This window comes from Thamnophis sirtalis, unplaced genomic scaffold (genome assembly GCF_051295495.1).
Source record: "Thamnophis sirtalis isolate CommonGarterSnake01/CBP01778 unplaced genomic scaffold, rThaSir2_p1.2 scaffold_7, whole genome shotgun sequence".
NCBI classification, from domain to species: Eukaryota; Metazoa; Chordata; class Lepidosauria; order Squamata; family Natricidae; genus Thamnophis; species Thamnophis sirtalis.
Genome location: NW_028261387.1, coordinates 94,954,650 through 94,967,178, shown reverse-complemented (window position 1 = coordinate 94,967,178; position 12,529 = coordinate 94,954,650). Strand labels below are relative to the sequence as shown.

Sequence of the window (12,529 nt, the reverse complement as noted above, 5' to 3'; positions counted from 1 at the left end):
GTGGCTCTCTCTCTCTTCCCTCTGCTGCGGCTCCCTGTCGCCGGTCGGCTCCACAAGGGATAGGGCTTTCAGTTAGGGCAGGTGGAGGAAAAAGGACGCCGCGCTAGGAGGAGACTCTACGGTGGGGGAAACCGGACTTCCGGTCGGCTTCAGAATTGAACCAGGGGGGGAGGGGGGCTTCTGGTGAGGACCTTTGCGGGTCTTTTGAGTGTTTAAGGTTGCCGCCCCCTGGATTGGATAATAAAATGTTTGCAAGAAAATTCCCAAGCTCAGAGACCCCACAGTCATCCTCCTCCTCTCTGCAAACCCCATTTCCTTCCAGCACTGATGATGTTACCTAGTTGGGTCATAAAATGTCTGCAAGAAAACCACCCAGCTCAGAGGGCACCAAGGACCTTACAGTCCTCCTCCTCCTCCTTTCTCCTCTTCCTCCTCTACTCCACACACCCCACTCCCTTCTACCACTGATGATGTTCCCTAGTTGGGTCATGAGACGCCTGCAAGAAAACCACCAAGCTCAGAGGGCACCAAGGACCCCACAGTCATTGTCCTCCTCCTCCTCCTCCTCCCTCCTCCTCCTCCTCCTCCTCCTCCTCCTCCTCCTCCTCCTCCTCCCTCCTCTTCCTCTCTGCAAACCCCACTCTCTTTCACGATGATGCTGTTACCTAGATGGGTCATGAACGTCTGCAAGAAAGCAACCCATCTCCAATTACAATCCCAAGGGGCCAGGCACAGAACCAGGAAAGGGATCTGAATCCTTGCCAGCCATGGCATTTTGTTGACCTAAAATGCCTCGAGCTGCCCTTAATCCTTTCCTCTCCCCTGTGCAATTTGCAGATGAGCCTCTTAGTGCCAAGCCCCGGCGCAGAGGCCCACGTGGCGAAAAGGCGGCTGTGCTGTGAGAAAGCGTCAAAAGCCGGAGGCTCGGCACCCCAAGCGCCCGCGCGTGGACAAGCTTCCGGGGCCGTCTCCCTGCCTCCAGCCCCTGCCTCAGGGCCCTCCTGCCGCGGATCGGGGTTTGACCATCACTCGGATCGGGCACTACGTCCTTCTGGAGCCCACAGAAGGTGGGCGCACCTACAGGGCTGTAAACAGACACACCGAAGCGGAACTGACTTGCAAGGTAATGAGGCGGTGGGTCTAGGCTAGGGGGGGTCTCCAACCTTGGCAACTTTAAGCCTGGCGGACTTCAACTCCCAGAATTCCCCAGCCAACACAGAGAAAACTGGATCCCCTCGTGGGGTGGCTGTCGGAAAGAGAATACAGGTAGTCCTCAATTTATAGCAGTTTGTTTATACATTTCAGCAAAGGAGGAGAAAATGATAGTCACCCCTATCCATAGGTAATAGACAATGTAAGGCTAGATATTAATCATTAGCAAACGTCTCGGCCCTTCGACTGTTACTATCCTCAAAGAGTTATTATCTTAATGCAAAGAAAGGTCTCAGTTTTGTTGCCATACAAATTTTGGTAAAGCGTACTCTGTCATCTCTCTCTCTCTCTCTCTTCCTCTAATCTATCTAATCTAATTTGTCTGTCTGTCTGTCTGTCTGTCTGTCTATCTATCTACTATCCATAATCTCTCTCTCAACCATCCATCTATCCATCCATCTCTACCTACCTACCTACCTACTCTATTTGTCTATATCTTATTTGCCTATCATCTAATATCTATCTATCTATCTATCTATCTATCTATCTATCTATCTATCTATCTATCTATCTATCTATCTATCTATCTATCATCTACCTACTTACCTACCTACCTAGCTTATCTACCTACCTTATCTACCTACCTTATCTATCTATCTATCTATCTATCTATCTATCTATCTATCTATCTATCTATCATCTACCTACTTACCTACCTACCTTATCTACCTACCTTATCTATCTATCTATCTATCTATCTATCTATCTATCTATCTATCTATCTATCTATCTATCTATCCATCCATCCATCCATCCATCCATCCATCCATCCATCTATCTATCTGTCTGTCCGACCATCCATCTACTATGTATCATCTCTCTCTCCTCCATCTACCTACCTACCAACCAATACCTACTTACACTATTTATCTATATCTTGTCTGTGTCTATCTCTATCTCTCTATTTAATCTCCCTCTCTCTATCCATCCATCTACTATCTATCATCTCTCTCCTCCATCTACCTACATACCTACCAGTACCTACCTACACTATTTATCTATATCCTGTCTGTCTGTCTGTCTGTCTGTCTGTCTGTCTGTCTGTCTGTCTGCTCTATCTCTATCTTCTATCTATCTCTATCTATCTATCTATCTATCTACCTTATCTATCTACCTTATCATCTACCTATCTACCTTATCTATCTATCTATCTATCTATCTATCTATCTATCTATCTATCTATCTATTATCTATCTATCTAATCTCTCTCATCTATCCATCCACCTACCTACCTACTAGTACCTACCTACTCTATTTGTCTATATCCTGTCTGTCTGTCTATTTGTCTGTCTGTGTCTATCATCTTTCTCTTCTCTTCTCTCTCTCTCTTCCTCCCTCCCTCTCTCTCTCTCTATCTCATCAATCAAATTTATAGGCCGCCCGTCTTACCCCCAGATAATTCTGCCACCTGACCTTGTCTCTCACCTCATTCTCTTCCCTTCCAGGTTTATCCGGCGAAGAGCTACCCCGAAGTGATGGTGCCGTACGCTGCTCTCCCCTCGCACCCCAGCATTGCCCGGCTGGCCGAGGTCATCGTGGGAGACCAGAATGTTTACGTCTTTTTTGAGCCCGGGAAGGACAATATGCACGACCTGGTGAGGCGGCGCAAGCGTCTGCCAGAGTCAGAGGCCATCGCTCTCTTCCGACAAATGGCCGAAGCTGTCGCCCACTGCCACCAACACGGCATCGTCCTCCGAGACATCAAACTGAGGAAGTTCGTCTTCGCGGATCGAGAACGGTGAGAATCGAAAAGACCAGCCGATTTCCCCAGAACAACACAAAAAAGTTGCTGCAGAAAAATCCTGGATTTCAGTTCATTTGACATTTTAAAATTAAATTGTAATTGCAGTGAGGTGTCCAATCAACACACCTCCCCTTTAGCGTATTTCAGGCTAATTGTCAGGGAAGGGTGATGCAGTGGCCTAGAGGTGGAGTTCTTCCCTCAGAATCAGGAGGCTGTGAGTTCAATCCTAGGTAGAGGCAGACATTTCTCTCTCTGGGCACAATGAGAATATATCTGCTGAAGTAAAACTCCGCAATGGCAACAGGAAGGGCATCTGGCCAGTAAACTAGCTCCATTCAGTTGCCCAGACTCCACCCCGCAAGGGATTATGAGGTCGTTAAAAGAAGATAAAGTCTAATTGTCAGGGAGTTGCGCAGTCAGAGACATTGACACAAACTTGTAGTTTTATATAAATAAATCTATTTTACATTTTGATTTATAGCGGCCAAGAGAGTCAGGAATCTCATGAGGTAAATCAAGTCATGAGGTAAATCAAATCATGAGGTAAATCAAATCATGAGGTAAATCAAATCATGAGGTAAAGCACGTAGAAGAAAAAAGGTGTGTGTGTGGGGGAAGGGGAAACTCCCCCTTTATGCTCGTGGCAACCAATCATAGCGTAGATTGCCTCATGCATGAGCCAGCCCTCTGGAACCTCATGAGGCACCGTGTTTTTCGGAGTATAAGACGCATCGGCGAATAAGACGCACCAAAATTTTGAAGAGGAAAATTAAAAAAAAAAGTTTTTGCACTCTGCAGACCTCCCAAAAGAGGTCCGTTTTTCACGAAGCATGCATAGCCTTTAGGAGGCTTGTAGAGTGCTCCTGGGGGTTGAGGGAGGGGCACAAATGAGCAAAAAACCCGCCCATTTTTGGCTCATTTTTGCCCTTCCCAGCCCCCAGGAGCACTCTGGAAACCTCCTAAAGCAGTGTTTCTCAACCTTGGCAACTTGAAGATGTCCGGACTTCAACTCCCAGAATTCCCCAGCCAGCATTCGCTGGCTGGGGAATTCTGGGAGTTGAAGTCCGGACATCTTCAAGTTGCTAAGGTTGAGAAACACTGTCCTAAAGGCTATGCATGGCCATTTTTGCAAAGGGGGGGGGGGTTGGGAGGCCAAAAATGCTGTATGTGGTGACCAAAATTGGTTGCAGAATATTCCAGGTGTGGCCTTACTAAGGCTTTATAAAGCGGTACTGATCCTTCACGTGATTTTGATTCTGTGCCCCTGTTTAGGCAACCAAGGATCGCATTGGCCTTTTTGGCTGCCGCCACGCACGGCTGGCTCGTGTTTAAGGGATCGTCCGTTAAGACTCCAAAATCCCTCTCCTGGTGACTGTTTTTGAGCCAGGTTTCGCCTAACCTGTCCTTCTACCTTTGGTTCTTCCAGGTCCAAGTTGCTGTTGGAGAACCTGGAAGATGCCCAGGTCCTATTGGGCACCGATGACGCCTTGACGGACAAGCATGGCTGCCCAGCTTATGTGGGTCCCGAAATCATCAGCTTCAAGGGCTCCTACTCTGGGAAAGCGGCTGATATCTGGAGCCTAGGGGTGGCCCTCTACACTCTGCTGGTGGGCTGCTATCCCTTCCAGGGCACCAAGCCCATCTCGTTGTTTGGCAAGATCTGTCGCGGACGTTTTACGGTTCCGGGCGACCTCTCGCCCAAGGCTCAGTGCCTTATCCGGTGCCTCTTGCGAAAGGATCCGGCGGAAAGGCTGACCGCCAGCGGCATCTTGCTCCATCCTTGGCTGGCTTCCAACCCAGGGCCCAAAGCGCTGGGGGGTCAGCCCCCCCGGAGGGCAGGGACTGGACCAAGTGGTTCCTGAAATGAGGAGCTGCCGAAAGAATTCGGATAAATTGCGAGGAGAGGACAGTTGAAGTGGCCTTGAGGGGAAGAATGCGGAAGAAGGAAAGCCTCTGGCATTGAAAGCCATATCTCAGCCGCCTCGGAAGTGCCTTTTGGGGGGGGGGACAAACTACCTTTCACCTTTGCCCTTCCATGGGGCGGGGGTTGCTTAGTCCCAAAACGTGGGGGGAGAAGGGCTTCACCCCCCCCCCCTTTGCCCTTTGCGTTCTCGCCTATGCCAAAGAAACCTAGGGGAGTTTTGTCGAGCACCAGCAAGCTCTTAAAGAGGGCTCTTTTGCACCTTTAATTCGGGATCTGTATTGCTGATTTGGACAAGGAACCTGCCGTGGAGTGATTGGCGGGAGAAAGAGATCTAGCATGGATGATGTTATGTAGTTTGGTAACGAGATGTCTGCAAGTAAAAAGCTAAGCTCAGAGAGCACAAAGGAAAGGACCCTGAAGTCTTTGTTATCGTCATTGTCCTCCTCCTCCTCCTCCTCCCGGCAAGAAATCAGCCAAGCTCAGAGAGCACCAAGGACCCCCTAGTCCTCCCCTCCTTCTAGTTCTTTCTCCTCATCCCTCTTCCTCCTCCTCCTCCCCACTTTCTCCTTCTCCTCCCCACTTTCTCCTTCTCCTCCCCACTTTCTCCTTCTCCTCCCCACTTTCTCCTTCTCCTTTCTGCAAAGCCCTCTCCCTTCCCATATTGATGATGTTACCTATAACCTAGCTTGGTTATGAGATGTCTGCAAGGAAACAGCCAAGCTCAGAGAGCACCAAAGATCCTCCCCCCACAGTCCTCCTCTTTCTCGTCCCTTTAGCACTGTGTCAGAGGGTTCCAAATAGCATCTAAAAGTAAATCAGAGTCCGAGGCAAAGGATTCCTCAAAGTTCCCATTGATGAAGAGAGCCATGTTGGCACATCTGGGAAAACCTGAATCTGAAGGCGTCCTGGTTTTCCCCCGCCCAGCTGAAAGTTCAAGATCTTGCCCCCCACACCAACAAGTCCATCCCATGGTCCAGTCTCCCTCTGCCATGCTGGCAGCTTCCACCCATCCAGTTCCGGTCAGGTACAGCAGTGCAGAGACAAAGGATGACCTTGGTTTTCTAGAAAGAATGTTGTTATGGCTGCATATCATCTAACTCCCTACAATCCCACTTTCCCACAATAGAAAATGCATAGCGGAATAATAGAAAGTGTGGCAGGCCATAGACCCGAAAGGAAAGATGGCTGCAGGCCCGAGACACTGATATTACCGTGTTTAGTAATGAAGTCTGCACGAAAACTCAAGCTCATGAGGGCACCAAGCACCCCGCAGAAAGAGATCTGGTTGCAGACCCTGCTTTTCCCACCTGCCACAGCTGGATTTCATGGTCCACCATTTCCGGGGAAGGAATGGATGGGAAAGGATGTTGAGTGACAGACATTTCTGCAAAGCTAGGGATCGTTTTAGCAGTTAGCAGTTAGACTTATATACCGCTTCATAGGGCTTTCAGCCCTCTCTAAGCGGTTTACAGAGTCAGCATATCGCCCCCAACAACAATCCGGGTCCTCATTTTACCCACCTCGGAAGGATGAGGCAAAACCCACTTAACAAATGTCTCACTTAGCGAAAGATATTTGGGGCTCAATTGTGGTTGTAAGTCGAGGACCAACCACCTGTAAAAAAAAACCTGTTGCTTCTTAAGAGTGGTATTTTTCAACCTTAGCAACTTGTGTGAACTTCAACTCCCAGAACACTGGTAGTCCTCGACTTACAACCACTCCGTTAGTGACGGTTCTAAGTGAAAAAAACCGACGTGCCATCGTTCCTCGCACTTACGACTGCCCCAGCATGGCCAGGATTGAAATTCGGGGCCGTTGGCCAACGTCACGTAATTGACGTTTGCGAACGTGTCACAAGCAAAGTCAGTGGGGGAACCTGGATTCTCTTAATGACCACACGATTCACTTAACAACCACACGATTCACTTAAAAACCGCAGTGATTTGCTTCGCTGTGCCTCCCCCCACCCTCCAATTAGAAAACCGGGTGAGATTCTCTTAACAAACCGCCTTGCTTAGCAATGGAAAAACTCCGTCCCACAATTGTGGTCGTAAGTCGAGGACTACCCGTATGGATGGCAGAAAGGGTTTTTAATGGTTGCTACTCACCGACTCCACTGAAGAAAAACAGATTTGATCCGAGGAGAATTCCCAGTGGATCCTCAACAAGGTAAAGATTCCCGCACGAAGCCAATAAAACCCCTTTTATTTAATTTTCGGTGAAGTCGTCTCCAGCCAAATCCCAGCCCACAGTATTTCAAGATAGTTCATGGTTACTGATCTATACATATTGGTCTAGAGCAGCGGCCTCCAAACTTGGCTACTTTAAGACTTGTGGACTTCAACTCCCAGAATTCCTCAGCCAGCATCACTGCTGTGGAATTCTGGGAGTTGTAGTCCACACATATTGCTCTATAGCAGGGGTATCTAACCTTAGCAATTTAAAGACCTGTGGACTTCAACTCCCAGAATTCCTCAGCCAGCAACCTTGGCTACTTTAAGACTTGTGGACTTCAACTCCCAGAATTCCTCAGCCAGCATGGCTGCTGTGGAATTCTGGGAGTTGTAGTCCACATATTGCTCTATAGCAGGGGCCTCCAACCCTGGCCACTTTAAGACCTGTGGACTTCAACTCCCAGAATTCCTCAGCCAGCAACCTTGGCTACTTTAAGACTTGTGGACTTCAACTCCCAGAATTCCTCAGCCAGCATGGCTGCTGTGGAATTCTGGGAGTTATAGTCCACACATATTGCTCTATAGCAGGGGTATCTAACTTTGGCCATTTTAAGACCTGTGGACTTCAACTCCCAGAATTCCTCAGCCAGTAACCTTGGCTACTTTAAGACTTGTGGACTTCAGCTCCCAGAATTCCTCAGCCAGCATGGCTGCTGTAGAATTCTAGGAGTTGTAGTCCACACATATTGCTCTATAGCAGGGGCCTCCAACCTTGGCCATTTTAAGACCTGTGGACTTCAACTCCCAGAATTCCTCAGCCAGCAATCTTGGCTACTTTAAGACTTGTGGACTTCAACTCCCAGAATTCCTCAGCCAGCAACCTTGGCTACTTTAAGACTTGTGGACTTCAAGTAAAGCTGGCTGAGGAATTCTGGGAATTGTAGTCCACAAGTCTTAAAGTGGCCATGATTGGAGGCCCCTGCTCTATAGGGAATGTTGTAAAATATGCAAATATTTTGTGATAAAGGGAAGATATGCTGGATTTTTTTATCAGTAAAATCAATCTAGGATGTCTATCTGATTTCAGATGTTAAAACTTTTTTCCCTAGTATTTTACACTAATCCCTTGGAGTTGGGTAGTACTCGACTTACAACAGTTTGTTTAGTGACCAAAGTTACAACGGCATTGGAAAAAGTGACTTAATGACCACTTATCCCACTAATGAGCAGCCTCCCTGTGGTCACGTGATCAAAATCCAGACACTTGGAAACTGGCATGTACTTACGACAGTTGCAATGTCCTGGAGTCATACGATCCCCTTTGGCAACTTTCTGACAAGTCAAATCAATGGATTCGCTTAACAACAACAACAACAACTGCAGTTGTGAGGTTGTTACTGTCCCCACAGTCCTCCTTCTCCTCCTCCCCTTTCGGCTCTTTCTCCACTGCCCCCCTTTCTCCTACTCCTCCCTGAGATGGAAGCAGGGACTGGTGATTTAAGTCAGGTTAAGTAGGTTTTATGGGAAATTGTTAGCAATACAATCGAAGAAGCAAATTTAAAAGACAAAAAGACCCATGTTCAATAGCCAGGGTGTTACAAAAACCATGTTTCGGGTATTACAAAGCCCATCCTCAGCGGCTCTCAAGACCTCAGGGGGACAAGACCCGGCCTGTGATTCACTTAACAACTGTGGCAAAAAAATGGGCTGAAACTCACCAAACGACCGCCTTGCTTAGCGACGGAAATGGGGGGATCCATGGCAGCCCTTAACTGGAGGACTCCCAGCTTCTCTTCCTCCTTTCTGGCTGGAAAAAAAAAGGCAGCTGCTCCCCCGAAGTGCAGCCCCCACCCTCACCCCCAATAGCAGCGGGAGAGGCTGGAATCTGGATTGGGACGGGGGACCACCAGGTGATCCCGGAGGCTGAGATAAAGAAAAATTAAAAAATAAAAAACCAGCCCGGAAAAGCCGCTTCCCGGCTAATCCGGCTCGGCTCTGCTTCCGGGGATTTGGCCGTGAAGAAGGGGCGTCCCTCCGGATTGCTTGCGGGGTCGGTTACGGGAAGGAGGTGGGGGGGGGGGGAAGAGAGAGAGGGGGGGGGGAGAGAGGAGACCCGGCCCCGTGACGTCACGGGGATTCCCTCTGCCCGGGCTCGGAGGCGGAAGGCGCGTGCTGAGCGCTGCCGCCGCCGCCGCCGCTGCTGCTCCTCCTCTCCGTCGCTTGGCTTTCGATTTCGTGGGAGCGGCGGAGCGGTTTCCCTGCCGGGGCTGGAGGTCAGTCTTGCGGGACCCCCACCCCACTTCCCCCCCCCTCCTTCTTTGCAATCTCCCCCTCCCCGGACGGGAAAAGGGGCTGGCGTCCCTCCCGTCCCATAGTGGAGCTTGCAACTTTTGCAGGTCGGGGCGGGAGGCCCAGGCCGCCTGGGGGGTGGGGGTGGGAGGGAGGGAGGGCTGGATCTCTGCTCACCTCCCCCAGAGTTTTGTGTCCCCCCAGTCTCTTCCCCCCCTCCCCAAAGGGGGCCTGACTGGCCGGCCCCGCGGGCTTCCTGCGGTCCTAGGTGTGTGTGTCTGTGTGTGTATTTGTGTGTGTGTGTTTTGTGTGTGTCTATGCGTGTGTGTCTGTGTGTTTTGTGTGTGTGTATGTATGCGTGTGTGTGTTTTGTGTGTGTTTGTGTTTTGTGTGTGTCTATGTATGCGTGTGTGTCTGTGTGTGTGTTTTGTTTGTGTTTTGTGTGTGTCTATGTATGCGTGTGTGTCTGTGTGTGTTTTGTATGTGTGTGTGTGTTTTGTGTGTGTCTATGTATGCGTGTGTGTGTTTTGTGTGTGTTTGTGTTTTGTGTGTGTCTATGTATGCGTGTGTCTGTGTGTGTTTTGTTTGTTTTGTGTGTGTATGTATGCGTGTGTGTCTGTGTGTTTTGTATGTGTGTGTGTTTTGTGTGTGTCTATGTATGCGTGTGTGTGTTTTGTGTGTTTGTGTTTTGTGTGTGTCTATGTATGCGTGTGTGTCTCTGTGTTTTGTTTGTGTTTTGTGTGTGTCTATATATGCGTGTGTGTGTTTTGTGTGTTTGTGTTTTGTGTGTGTCTATGTATGCGTGTGTGTCTGTGTGTGTGTTTTGTATGTGTGTGTGTGTTTTGTGTGTGTCTATGTATGCGTGTGTGCTTGTGTTTTGTGTGTGTGTGTGTGCGCGTGCCTTGCAAGGGGCCTGGCGGTGCTAGTCCCTCTCTGGCATGCACACCCCCCCCCCCCGCCCCTAGGCAGACAGGGGGCTAGACCCCTCTGGGGGGTCTTCTGGGCTCTGGCCTGCAAGAGAAGGGCTGGAAGGGCTGGGTGGGGGTGGGTGGGACTGATGAACTTCAACCTTAAAGGGGAAGGGTCCATCCACCCTCCTCTCCCTTTGCCCAGGGACCTCCAAGTCCACAACGCCCCCCCCCTTTAACCCTACCAGTTGCAAACTCCCTAGCTACAGTTTGTATTGTTGCTTTCAAGTGTCTGGTCCTCATGGAATTCCCGTCACCTCATTTCCCACCCTCCACCAGGGAAAAGCAGAGGTGTGTCCAGTTTTAAGGGGAGCCTGTTCCTCCTCCTCCTTATAGGTGGGATTTTTGCCCTGCTGTAATGGTGGGAGGGGGCTGCAGACAGTTGGAGGGGGGGGGTGTCCCCAGCCCTCCGTGGGGCCCTGTGTGATGGCCACTGAGCCTCAATTTGGATGAGAATTTCATATCTTCAGGACTCTGTAATTCCTGGCTTTTGCAAAGTTTCCAGGTGCCAAATAGATGCAGGTTTAACTCTCTTGTTGTTAGTTGCGAAGTTGTGTCCGACCCATCACAACCCACAATTCACAGTTCCTGAGGGTGTTTGGTGTCTCAGTTGTGTCCCTTCTGTAACGTTCCCGTGGTTCGCCCATGAGGCCAATGTTGAGAAAAGACAGGACACGAACTTTCTCGAGATGGAGCGACCCAGATTGGGGGTCTGAGAGCCCCTTTTATTAAGATAGGACAAAGGCAGGAAGAGCAATAGCACGTGGTTAAAAACAGCCTGTAAAAGTACAATTTCTAATCATCTGCTCAGTCTATATATGGTCAAATCCTGGACGTCAATGGTAGGGCACATCTCAGAATGTTATGTTATGCCCTATCAGGATGTTATGGCGTTCTAGGAGTTTGTTTTCTCCTGTGTGATTCAGCGTGGCTCTGCATGCCCTAGTATGAACAGGGCCATGGGGGACACACACCTACACAAGGAACTATATTACAACAACCTTCCACTCACAAATTTCTCCTGTTGCCTAAATAATCCATGTTGCTTTGACTTTAGTGGCAAAGCATCATTTGTTGTTGTTAGCTGCAAAGTTGTGTCTGACCCATGAACCACATTCCTCCAGGCCTTCCTGTCCTCTCCCATCCTCTGGAGTCCATTGAAGCTCAGGCCGGCTGCTTCAGTGACTCCATCCAGCCCCATCCTTCTCTGCCGTCCCCTTCTTCTTCTTCTGCCCTCCATCGTTCCCAGCATGAGACTCTTCTCCAGGGAGTCCTTCTTCCTTCTCATGAGAGGGCCAAAGTCTTTGAGTTTCCTCTTCAGGATCTGGCTTTCTAAAGAGCAGCCAGGGTAGATCTCCTCTAGGACTGACCGGTTGGATGGCCTTGCAGTCCAAGGGACTCAATGCAGGAGTCTTCTTCTCCAGCACCAGAGTCCAAAGGCCTCCATTCTTTGGTGTTCAACTTTCCTTATGGTCCAACCTTCACAGCCATCCATTGCAACTGGGAAAACCATAAGCCTTTTTCTTAAAAAAAGTTTTTATTTTATTTTTAATCTCTCACATACAGTTACAGGTATCCATTCACAAATGTGGTTACAATTCTTATTTATATTTATCACTTTTACGTATTTGTTTTTCCATATAAAAAGCCAAAAGATACTTTCTGGGTTGTTTTGTTTACCATCCCATAAACCTATTTTGTGTTATCACTACCCCACTTTTCCTTTCTTTTCTCCCTCCCTCCCTTCTCTACCTCCTTCCTTCTCTCCTCTCCCTTCCCTTCTTCCCTTGCCTCTCCCCTGCTCTCTTCTTCCCCTCCTGCCCTCTCTCCTTCTCTTTCTATCCCTTCCAGCCTTCCTCTCCTCCTCTCTTCCTTCCCTCTCCTTCCCTCTCTTCTACTCTCCTCCTCTCTTCCTCTTCGCCCTCCTGCCCTCTCTCCTTCTCTTTCTATCCCTTCTTCCTCTCCTTTCCTCTTTCTTCTTTCTCTCTCCTTTCCTCTCTTCTTTCCTCCTCTCTTCCTCTTCACCTCCTGCCCTCTCTCCTTCTCTTTCTATCCCTTTTTCCTCCCCTTTCCTCTTTCTTCTTTCTCCTTTCCTCTCTTCTCTCCTTCTCTCTTCCACTTCCCCTCCTACTCTCTCTCCTTCTCTTTCTATCCCTTCCAGCCTTCCTCTCCTTTCCTCTTCCTTCCCCTTCCCTCTCTTCTCTCCTCTCTTCCTCTT

The 12,529-nt window shown here is 49.1% G+C and overlaps 2 protein-coding genes across 2 annotated transcripts in view; both read left to right on the top strand.

The window, feature by feature from the left end:
- Positions 1-837: 837 nt before the first annotated feature.
- LOC148044793 (tribbles homolog 3-like) lies at positions 838-5,308 on the top strand. Its single transcript, XM_087720653.1, is given in 5 exon segments — positions 838-930; positions 932-1,123; positions 2,658-2,950; positions 4,383-4,767; positions 4,769-5,308. Coding segments are annotated over 5 exon segments (1,065 nt in total). The 3' UTR covers positions 4,871-5,308.
- Positions 5,309-9,180: 3,872 nt separating this feature from the next.
- The window catches only part of RBCK1 (RANBP2-type and C3HC4-type zinc finger containing 1), a 38,073-nt gene continuing 34,724 nt past the window's right edge, over positions 9,181-12,529 (top strand). Inside the window, exon 1 of the mRNA XM_087720652.1 lies at positions 9,181-9,327. The gene's annotated coding sequence lies outside the window, so the exon portion shown is untranslated. The remainder of the gene's footprint in view (positions 9,328-12,529) is intronic.